Source organism: Canis aureus, chromosome 9 (assembly GCF_053574225.1).
Source record: "Canis aureus isolate CA01 chromosome 9, VMU_Caureus_v.1.0, whole genome shotgun sequence".
Lineage (NCBI taxonomy): Eukaryota > Metazoa > Chordata > Mammalia > Carnivora > Canidae > Canis > Canis aureus.
The window spans coordinates 47966918-47979112 of record NC_135619.1 but is presented as its reverse complement, the minus strand read 5'-3'; the positions used below and the strand labels follow the sequence as shown (position 1 = coordinate 47979112).

Sequence of the window (12195 nt, the reverse complement as noted above, 5' to 3'; positions counted from 1 at the left end):
TGTTGTTGCTGTTGTTTTTAACTCCAACATTTCCCATGTTTGTTACGGAAAGAACACAAATTTAAGGACCTATTTAATCTATACCACACTTAATCACAACTGAAACTGCTACCAAAATTCATCCCCTTGGAAATTTGAATCATGAAACACAATTCAAACAGAGGCAAGTCTTCTATCAAAATATATTAGGAAACAAGACCCTATTCAAGATTTTGATTCACAGAACATGGTGTTTTCCCTAGTACTCTTCTGAGACAGCATAGGGCAAAACAATGTGGAACAGTAGTGCTGTGGGGCAGTCAGGGTAATTAGGTCTACTTCTTAATCACTGGTTAAATGAAGAGCCAGGTCTGATTCTACCTCTAAAGTTATATTATCTCTATAGATAAAGACAATTAGCACCCATTCACTGAAAGTCAACTATGCACAAGGCAGTCTATTAAGGCCATGGAAGAAAGAGGAAAACTTATTCTGCAGAGGCTTACAGACTGCCACATATGATCACACAAAAACCAAGTACAAAATAAATACATAAGAGATGCCTGGGTGGCTTGGCGGTGTCTGCCTTTGGCTCGGGGTGTGATCCCAGGTCCAGGGAGGAATCCCACATCGGGCTCCCTGCGAAGAGCCTGCTTCTCCCTCTTCATCTCTCTGCCTCTCTCTCTGTGTCTCTCATGAATAAATAAATAACACTTTAAAATAAATATATACATACATACACACATACATACATATGCACTCCATCTGCAACAGAAAAGAGGCAATACCACAGGTCTCTGAAAATCTTGAGAAACAGGATGGTTATAACAAAAGTTAGAGTTAGGCCAGAAAATTTTAAAAATGAAGTCTCTGATTCAGAAAGGAGGAAGAATCATTTCAACTCACAAGCAGTGCAGGAGAACAGTAGAAAGACTGCAGTGAAAATCAAGAAGCGGAGGTCTAGACCCTGATAAAAATCAGCGGTTTCCTCTTCTATATAATGTAAGGGCTGACAGAGGAACCCAATACAACCCAAAGTTATCTAAAGTTCCACTATGACAAGAGCTCTCAGCATCTGGCTAGGTTTACTCCCTTAGGCTTCTATAACGTTACTCCAGCTATCAGACTTTGCTGAGAAGGCAAGCAAGCATAAGTGGGACTTTGATTTGTGTGGGAGAGGCTCTGGATGAGAGAAAGAAATGCAGCAGTGAAGGCCCAGCTGGGGTTAGACAGAATGACAGTACAGCAGGTGTCAGCCAAGTTTTGAGAACATATTTTCAGAGTTACTATTTTAAGTTAAAAGTTATAGGGGTGCCTGGGTGGCTCAGTCGGTTAAGCGTCTGCCTTGGGCTTAGGTGACAATCCCAGGGTCCTGGGATGGAGCCTGGCTTCAGGCTCCCTGCTCAGCGGGAGGGTCTGCTTCTTCCTCTTCCTCTCCCTCTTCCCTTCTCCTCACCCAGCTTGTTCTCCCTCTCTAATAAATAACTAAAATCTTAAAAAATAAAAATAAAAAGTTAAAAGTCACAGAACAGAAAGACATTAAAATTGGCAAAAACAGTTCTGTGTTCTATATCTAGCTCTACCATGAACACCTTGAAGAGCATGATTTTGAGGAAGTTTTATGATATATAATTAACATATATTAGTTTCAGGTGTACAATGCACTGACTCAACAATTCTATAAATTACTTAGTGCCCAACCCAATAAGTGTAGATTTTGAAGAAGTTACTTTTTTTTTTGCCATGCTTAAGCTAGGAATAGCCCCAGACACCTACCCCCTCTAACACCAAAAATGTGAAGGTAAATAAGACAGTGAAAGTTAGGACCTAATTTTCCCAAGGGCATTCACCACAACTGTTGTGATCAAAAGTACCCTGGGCAATGAGCACATAATGTGTGCGTAGCAAAAATGTACTTAATGTGAAAATTCAGTTAAAAATAAGAATACCAGGGCAGCCTGGGTGGCTCAGCAGTTTAAACGCCTGCCTTCAGCCAAGGGCATGATCCTGGTGTCCCGGCATCGAGTCCCACATTGGGCTCCCTGCATGGAGCCTGCTTCTCCCTCTGCCTGTGTCTCTGCCTCTCTCTCTCTCTCTCTCTCTCTCTCTCTCTCTATCATGAATAAATAAATAAAATATTTGAAAAAAAATAAGAATACTAGCAAAAGATATTATTAATAAACAATCAAAAACTTATTAATCAGCATGATTACCCCAAACACCAACTATTACTGACAGAATTACTTGAGACCACCATCAGGAGGAGGGAAAAAGACAAAACAAAATTACAGGTTCCTACCTGGTTGCTTGGATCTAGGCCAGCATAAGAATTTCTTGAACTGCAACCAACTGGGGGTGTGGCCTCTCGAATGAACTCAGACATTTCAATCCCTCCACCAGGATCACTGTGGAAAAAAATGAGAACAAGAGAGTAATTGTCATTATTCTGCCACCAATGTTTTTTTGTTTATTAATTTTAAATTATAATACCTTTCTCTATAAAACTAAAAGGTTCTAATTTCTATAGAGCAAATAGCAATTAAAAAGATCATTATTCATGTGTAAGTCTTATAATCTATTTTATAACCACATCACTACTTGAAAATATTTAAAAGTCTCCCAAACGCTCTACACTCAATCCAACATTAGAAACTAGCCTTAATTACAATTATAGATGCTAAATATAGCACATCTTTTATGACATGTGCCATAAAACCACTCTAGCAAAGACATGATTTGCCTTTTGTTTCCCAAGAGCAAAGAGAAATTGGCCATGGCAAACACAGAAAGCAATCAGATCTTCCACTGCCAACTCTCCAAGAGCACAGGCTGACCGAGCCGCAGGACACTATGATGGACATTCAGGACAATAGTCCACCTTGTCAAGCTAATTACACCTGTATTTCTTATGTTAATAGCATTTAACTAGGATACTAACTTGTTTTACAAAAATAGAAAGCTAAGATTTTAGATTTGTAATGAGTTAGATAGAAAGGCTTAAGTTTCAAAAACAAAATGATGTAGTAAAACAGGCATTAGAAAGACAAGAGAGAAGTGTACTAAGTTCAAAGAAGTGAGGAAGTCTACAAAGAGTACTTAAAAATAAGAGGATCCACCCCGTGTCCAGGTACCTAGCACAGGTGACCCAGTGAGGAGGTTTAAAGACTCTCTGGGGTTACCCATCAGCCTCGGATCAATGTGGCCCAGCCCATTGGGAGTCCCTTCTCCCCCAGACTCTACTGCCCACCCTCCCACAGCCAGGTTGTCACACCACAGACCTCGAAGCCGTGGAAAGAAAAAAAAAATAAAGATAAGAGGATCCTAAAATTAGAGGAAAATATCACAGACATTTCAAAAAACTTATAGAAAGTTTTATAATAAGCTTCCTTAGGAACATAACTTTTACAACAACCCAGGCCTAAAAGTTACCATTGTCCTATTTTTACCTAAAGATTTTTACTCATTCTACCTGGTTTATAGAGAGAAAGTACTTGGTAACTATTAAGTTACTATTATCAAAGATAAAAGTTCTAGTATACAGGCTAGAATTAGAGCAGATATAAACTATCCTGCCATCCAGCCTCTAGTTCAATCATCTGGTTAACACCACCACTAAAAAGCAATCCAAAATTCTTCTGTTGAGCCACCTCATACTAAACTCCCTTATGGTTTTGGGTAATGTTGACCATATGGTCAGGTTCAGGGGTGGGCACCACTGGCCAAAGCCAATTAGCATGTGCCATTCTTTCCGTCACAAAACTTAGTTCTAGAACAAGCACAGGACCCAACTCAGGCTAGTATGAATCAGGTCAGGAGTGGTCTACTGTTGAAAGGATATTTCTCTGTATCTGCTAGTCTAAATACCGAGAAGATTTAAGGCCTGGTGCTGCTGTAGGCATTTTACAACCATAAGGGGGGACTGTCTAAGAAGTCAACTGAAAACGAAGGAGCCCAGCCTGGTCAAGGGAAGCTGGATCATGAAGTAACTGAAACCGCATGTTGCCAATTTGAAGACATCCCTCACACACAGACTTTTCAGTAGTGTGTGCCATAAATTCCCAAAGCCTATTTCAATAACATATTCTGACAGCTGCAATCAAAAACTATAGGCAGGGGACACCTAGGTTGCTCAGTGGTTGAGCAACCTTGCTCAGGTTGAGCAAGCCAACCTACCTTTGGCCCAGGTTGTGATCCCGGGGTCCTGGGATTGAGTCCCGCATCAGGCTCCTTGCAGGGAGCCTGCTCCTCCCTCTGCCTATGTCTCTGCCTCTCTCTGTGTGTGTCTCTTGTGAATAAATAAAATCTTAAACACACACACACACACACACACACACACACACACACACAAAAACCCTATGGGCAGAAAAGAATTTGCTTACAAATAAACCTTCCATTTAATAAATATTTATCACTACAGCTGTTTGAATTCTAGTGACTTATTATTAATGGTCTCCTATTATGTCCCTATTTAATTCATGGGTTTTAAACTCTAGGCCACTGACTGCAGTTAGCTAATTTATGTTCAATAAAAAAAAAATTAGCTTCCTAACTTGCTATCCATTTATACAAATAAAATATACTGCGACTCAGTTACAAATTTGATAGCAATTCAGTGCACAAATATCCATGTGTGAAAAAAGTGAAACATGTTCAAGTGTGTTAGCTGTTTGGTGTTAACTCATACGGATATGTAGGCCAGAATGAGAAATCTTTTTCTAATCTGGCAAAATCTTGAGTATGTATGTATAGACAGCTATCACCACACTGAATGAGTGGTGAGTACTAACCAGCAACATCAGTGTTGTCTCCACTCTTCTCCAGAATGCATTCTCTAAGTCAGAGTCCACGGAAATCAGAAGATGAAGAGCAACGTGAAGGTTAAGGAATAAAATATTCAAGCCCAGAGAAAGGATAAAGAGGCCCCCTCTTCCCTAATTTATATACATCAACTTTATTGGTATATAATTCATGTATTATCCAATTTATCCATTTAAACTTGGCAAATCAACAGTTTTTAATATATTTATAAAGTCATGCAACCCTCACCATAGTTAATTTTAGAAATTTTTATCACCTCCATAACAAACCCCTTTAGCTATTACCCCCTAGCCATCCCATCCACCCTCAGCTGTAAGTAGCCAGAAATCTGTTTTCTGTCTTTATAGATATTCCTGTTTTGCATGTTTCATATAAATGGAATCATAGTATGTGTAGTCTTTGTGAATGGCTTCTTGCACTTAGCCTAATGTTTTCAAGGTTGATACATGTTGTAACAACTATCAGTACTTCATATTTTGTTATAGCCAAATAATACTGTACTGCATGGACAGAACACATTTTGTCTATTCATCAGCTAATAGACAATATTGCCTAGCTATAGACATCACTTCTGATAGCAAGTACAAAGGATTATAATCTGAAGGTAAAGTTATTATAATTAACAAATAAAAGCAAATATTTACTAAGTACTGAATACATTCTAGTCATAGGGGCATGTGCTTTATTTGCATTTTCTCATGAAATATTCTCCTAAAATCTAAGAAATAAATATTATTAACCTCATTTTACAAATGAAAAAGCTGAAACCAAAAGGTGTAAAAATCTAAGGTCTCAAAGGAGTGAACAACATAAACTGGGTCATTGGTAAATGGAGTTCAAGTGGGAAGGAAGGATACAAATATTTACACAGTAGCCTACAATCTGTTATATCTTTTTTCCCCCATACACACATCTTAATGTAGGTACTTATGGCCAGTGAGAACTGAGACAAGATTTGAACACCTTGACTGTACAGCTCTAAAGTACACTCCAAAACACCAATACCTATCTTTCAAAAAAGTTGGCATTCAAGTTTTCTTTCCATTTCAGAATCGAAAATAAATGCCATTGTCTAAAACAGGGTTTCTTATCCTCAGCACTACTGACATTTGGGGCCACTTCATTCCTGACTGTGGGGGACTATCTTGTGCATTGTAGGATGGTTAGCAGCATTTCTGACATGTACCCACTAAATGCCAGCCGCACTTCCCCTGGTTGTGATAAAAATGTCTCCAATTATTGCCAAATGTCTCCTTGTGGGGAAAATCACCCCCAGCTGAGAAACAGTGATCCAGAACTAGAGCCCAGTGGCCAACACTGAGTGGGAAGGAGGTATTAGAGCAAAAAAGGATGAATGAAAAAATGGACAGTTCCTTTTATAACAAAATCATCCTCTAGCAAAATTACTATCCCTCTCTTCTCTATGAATTCAGAAGCAGAACTTTTAGCCAGCTGTCACTGCCCTAAATATAGCTAAACACACAAAATGGCTGAGTAAGAGTTTTCTTTATTAGCAAGACTTGCAGATTTTTGGCAATGGCAATTTCAGCACATACCTGGAAAGTATAGTAGTTTACAATTCTCACAGAAGCAAAGTGGTCTACTGCAGTAAGCAATACACCAAATTCAGGGAATCTCTACCTTTATGCCTTAATTTCCCCATCTGTTAAAAAAAAAAAATACCAGGTACACGAAGAGGCAGAAAAGCAGAAGGGGTCTAATCTGAATTATAAAGGACACTTCACAAACTAATTTGTTGATTAGTATCATTAACTGCTCAGGCTTTAATCAGAAACTTCACAGTACCATTACAGTACTAAATTTACAAATCTAATCTAGATCACTATGATGTTCATAAAAGTATAAATAGGTAAAAACAAAGTCTTTAAACAAATCCTCTTCAAAAAATTCAGCCTAAAATTTACCCACATATAGCTTAAATGGGTCTTAATTCACAATATCCCAAGCATTACCGCCATGAGAAACAGAAAATATGGTCTCCAAAATACTTGTATTCAAATTCTAAAATCCAATGTGTTCATTTCCTCTTCTGAAATATTAGAAATGTAACACAGACATAAATGACTTTTACTCTCTCTAAGAAACAGATTTAATAGGGATTTTTGAACTGCTGTACCAGAACCAATGAAAACCATAAGGCTCAAGTAGCTCTAATACAATCATTCATGCAACAAACGGACAACCACATTGTACCAAGTACAGTGACAGGCTCTGAGAATAAGTATTTTCTTGTTCACTTCTCCTCAGAACAGAATGTGAGTCCCAAATGGGAGGGTGGGGGAAAACAGATATCAAGAACAAAAATCTACAACAAAGATTTCATTTAATGGTGAAACTTCAAAACACTTTCATATTAGAAAAAGACAAAGATGTAAGCCAATACTATTTTATTTTAACCATGTGCTAGAAATCATAGCCCATGAAAGTTAAACAAGTATAGAGGCTAAGGAAGAAATAAAACCATCATCATTTATAGAAAATCAAGGAAAAAAATAAATTGTTATATTTAAAGGGGGAAAAAAATCCAAAAGGGTAATTTAAAAAAATTTCTGTAATAGAAAAGCTATAAAATAATTTGGCAAATTTAACAAAAGCTATGCAAGACTTTAATGAAGAAATGATAAATCTTTACTGAAGGATATTAAAGAAGGCTAAATAAATGGGAGAGATTCAATATTATAAAGATCTCATGGGCAGCCCTGGTGGCGCAGCGGTTTGGCGCCGCCTGCAGCCTGGGGTGTGATCCTGGAGACCAAGGATCGAGTCCCACATCAGGCTCCCTTGCATGGAGCTTGCTCTCCCTCTGCCTGTGTCTCTGACTCTCTCTGTCTATAAACAAACAAACAAACAAACAAACAAACAAATAAATAAAGATCTCAGTTCTCACAGAGGAATCTACATATTCAATGTAATTTCAATAAAAATCCTAAGTTCTTGTTACAACAGGCTGTAAGTTTTAGATCTAAGAACAAAGAGCCAAGAGTAATAGTCACTCCTGAAAAAGAACAAAGTAGGAGGTCTTCCCACCAGATCCCAAAAGTCATGTATGAAGCTACAGTAACTAGGATAGTATGGTAATGGCCCAGGCACAGACAATCAGATTAACAGAACAGAGAGCCCAGAAACACACCCATTATAGATGGAAATTTACTAATGACAGAATGAGTACTACAGATCACCAAGGAAAAGACAGTCTATTTAATAAATACTGATTAAACCAGTTATTCATAAGAAACTAAAGTCTCAAATCCCTGACACTATAAATTAAAATAATTTGCATTGAAATGAGAAAACTTTTGAAAGAAAATATAAGAGAATATATTTCTGATCTTTGTGTAGGAAATAATTTATTAAATAAGGCATAAAAATGCTAATTACCAAAAAATGGTAATTCTTAAATTTAAGAATGTAAGCTAATCATAAAACCCCTTAAGGAAAGCAAAATGACAAACCACAAACTAGGAGAAAATGTCTGCAATGTATATAACCAATAGAGTAGTAGTATCATGAATATAATTTTAAAATTCCTATTATTCAGTGAGGAAAAAAAAATAAAGAAAAATGAAACAAGACATGAATGGGCACTGGAAAAAAGAGAAAAACTAAATGGACCAAATATGTATGATAAGATTCTCAACCTCATTAGTAATCAGGAAGTTTAACTGAAGTCCCAATGAGACATATTTAACACTTATTTGCATGGCAAAGTTTTAAAGCTTATCAAAATAAAATATTGATGAAGATATGGAACAATAAAGACTTTCACATAATGGTGGGAGTGTAAACTGGTTCAATCATTTGGGCAAATAGGCCGGAATTATCTAATAAAACTGAATGTGAAAATCCCTATGAATCAGTTTATAGTCATTAGATATACACACGTATATCAGGAAACACAGTAATGTTTTCAGAAGACATGGATAAATAAAATTGTAGTCTACTCCTACAGTGGTAGACTATGCAACGTAAATATGAATAAATGATAGCTATAAGCCTATAAAATATAATATTTGGTACAAATAAGCCCCTTGCAGAAAAATACATACAGTATTATTCTCTTCAGGATATCCTACGGCAGATAAAATTAATATACGTTTAGTAATATGAACTAAGACTGTATAACAAGAAAGAAAAGCAAGGGAATTATTAACATAAAATTCAAGATAATGGTCATTCTTGAAGGAAAAAATAGAATGAAATGGGAAAGAAGTGCATAAAGGCTTCTATGATATTTGTATAATATCTCATTTCTTAAGTTTTGTGGTAGGTAATCAAGTAGTCACTTGATTATTATTCTCTAAATTATACTGAATGATAAGCTGTTTTGAAATACATATATTTCACAATAAATTTTTTTTAACTAAAAGAAAATGGAAAAACAATTCAGTAACGAAAGGAATTAAAAGCTATATAATATCCAGAAAAAATAAGAGCTAACAATTACTGAGTGATTACTGTATCAAGAATGGTTTTAGGGGTGTCTGGGTGGCTCAGTTGGTTAAGCATATGACACTTCCTTTTGACTTAGGTCATGATCTCAGGTCTGGGATCAAGCCCTGTCATTGGGCTTTGTGCTCAGCAGGGAGTCTACTTGAGGATTCTCTTTCCCTCTCCCTTTGCCCCTCTGCCCCCGTTAAAAAAAAAAAACAGGCAGCCCGGATGGCTCAGCGGTTTAGTGGTTTAGCGCCGCCTTCGGCCCAGGGCGTGATCCTGGAGACCTGGGATCGAGTCCCACACTGAGCTCCCTGCGTGGAGCCTGCTTCTTCCTCTACCTGTGTCTCTGCCTCTCTCTCTCTCCGTGTCTCTCATGAATAAATAAAGTCTTCAAAAAAAAATTTTTTTGTAAAAGGGAATGGTCCTAAATGCTTTATAGAAATTATTTCTCATGCTTTGTATTTTATATCATAGGATATAGTACTATTATTTGCCTCATCATTCAGATGAGGCAGCTAAGGCATAAGAAGGCTTAATCTCCCAAGGTCATACAGTCAGGAAGTGATTCAAGGCCTAGCAGATTAAGCAGAGTCTACATTCTGCTTGTTTACCCATAATACAAGGATATGCATTTCCTAATAAAAAATAAACTTAAAAAATACACAGAATCCATTAGAAAAAATATGAAGTTTTATGAGACATAAAAGGCAAGTGAAAAAAATGGATATATACACCATGTTTCTGATGAGACTTCATATTTTAAAGGTCAAGTTCTCTCCATACTGAATACACTTATCAAAGTCTAATGGAATTTTCTAGAGGATGAGCATACAAAGGGGGCATCTCACAAAAAACTATGTACAGTTGACCCTTGAACAACAAGGTTTGAAATAAACAGGTCTACTTATATGTGGATTTTTTTATATTTTACAGGGCTGTACATGTATCTTTTCCTTATGCTTTTCTTAAAAACAATGTCTTTTCTCCAGCTTATTTTAAGAATACAGTACATATATAACACGTATACCATACAAAATACCTGTTAGTTGAGACCTGGGATCGAGTCCCACACTGAGCTCCAGTTCTCAATAAGGCTTCCAGTCAATAGCAGGCTATTAGTAGTTAATTTGGGGGCCAGGGGGAGTTAAAAGTTATACATGGATTTCTTTCTTTCTTTCCTTCTCTTTCCTTCTTTCTCTCTTTCTTTTGATTTTATTTATTTATTTGAGGGTAGCAAGAATGAAGGAACACAAGCAAGGGCAGCAGCAGAGGGAGAGACAGGCTCCTTGAGAGCAGGGAACCCAATGTAGGACTCAATCCCAGGACCCTGGGATCATGACCTGAGTCGAAAGCAGATGTTTAACCCACTGAGCCACCCAGGCACCTCTATACCACAGTTTTCTACCTGCACTGGGAAAAGGGTTTGGTGCCCTTAACCCCCTCGTGGTTCAGGGTCAGTTGTTTACACATGAGAAGAACCAAGATAATACTGAAATAGAAAAATACTGAAAAGGGATTCACAATGCTAAATATTAAGCATATTAGTAAATCATAAAAACAGTATGAAATGAAAAACAAACAAAAAATAACTAAACAAAACACAATATGGTGTAAACAAAAGAGAAAGAGATCAGTGGGGCAGAAAACAAAGCCCAGAAATTGACATAAGTATATATGAGGATGCTACATGTAACCGAAAAGGAAAAGCATTTAAAATTACTGGGGAAAAATGCATTATTCACTGAATAGCATTGGGACTAACCTAAAAACAAAAACAATGTTTTTAGCTTGATTACAATTTAAGAATGAAAAATTACAAAAAATGCTGAAAGTAGACACATGCAAACATTTATTTAATATGAAGGGAATCTTACACAACTTGGTATCAAAGGCAGAACTAATAAACATTCACAAAATAGACCACATAAAAATAAACTGTGGCATATAAATAAATAAAATGCTATAAACTGAGGAAAAGTATTTGACACGAAATATAAAGAATTAATATCCTTCATAAATACCTTCTCCAAATCAATTGCAAAAACCACCTATTTAACTAGTAATCCAAAAACTTAAAAATTAAACAATAAGAGATCAACCACAGTTTTGTCTAAATGCTCAATATTGTCAAAAGTGCAGAAAAAGAAACCCTAAAATTGCTGGTCATGGTAATTAGAAGGTAAAATCTTTGGAACGTGGCAATATATATTGAAAAACTTAAAAATACATGTAGCTTTCTAGTGTTCTGCCTCTGCTAAATTATAATTAAAATTTTGTTTAATTTTATTAAATTAATTAACTGGCTGGCTCAGTTAGTGGAACAAGCAATTCTTGATCATGGGGTTGTGAGTTCAAGTCCCACCACTTGGAATGGTGATTACTTGAATTTTTAAATAAAAAAATTTAAACATCACAGTGATCTAACATATAAATTAAATTTGAAAATAACTGAAGTAAAATCAAGAAAGTTAAATTATGACATACCTACAAAATGGAATACTGCACAGTTATTAAAGATAGTATTGCAGAAAAAAATGCTTTCACTACCTTACATATTTTCTGAATACCTATCAGTGACAGACTCTGTTTTAGATCCTGGGAATAAAATAGTTCATAGGAAAAACAAGACCCCTGCCTTCAAGAAGCTTGTAAATGCAAACAAACAATAAGTAAGACAATTTCAGGTAATGATTAATGCTACAAACAAAATTATTACAGAGGTAAAATATTTGCTCAATGAACAAACATTTGTTTAATGTTAAGGGTGGAGAAAGACATAACTGAAAAGGGATAAACTCGATGCACTGGAAAATAGAAATATTAAGAGATAAGTACCCACTTTTCATATTATACTGAATGGTTAAAAACATAGGCTCCAGATCAGAGTCCCTGGAATATTTCATCTTTCTCACCCTAGTTTCCACATCTATAAATCAGGAATAA

The 12195-nt window shown here is 36.3% G+C and overlaps 1 protein-coding gene across 13 annotated transcripts in view; it reads right to left on the bottom strand.

Annotated features, from left to right (window-relative positions):
• PCNX1 (pecanex 1) overlaps window positions 1-12195 on the bottom strand; it is a 163706-nt gene that overhangs the window by 117388 nt on the left and 34123 nt on the right. For 11 of the 13 annotated variants that reach the window (XM_077909812.1, XM_077909815.1, XM_077909813.1 and 8 more), the window contains exon 3: window positions 2279-2384. In XM_077909812.1, the coding sequence (XP_077765938.1) occupies window positions 2279-2384 (106 nt within the window). Of the gene's footprint in view, window positions 1-2278; window positions 2385-4766; window positions 4791-6353; window positions 6465-12195 lie in introns of those variants that run through there. The other 2 variants (XM_077909823.1, XM_077909824.1) reach the window with 2 other exon arrangements.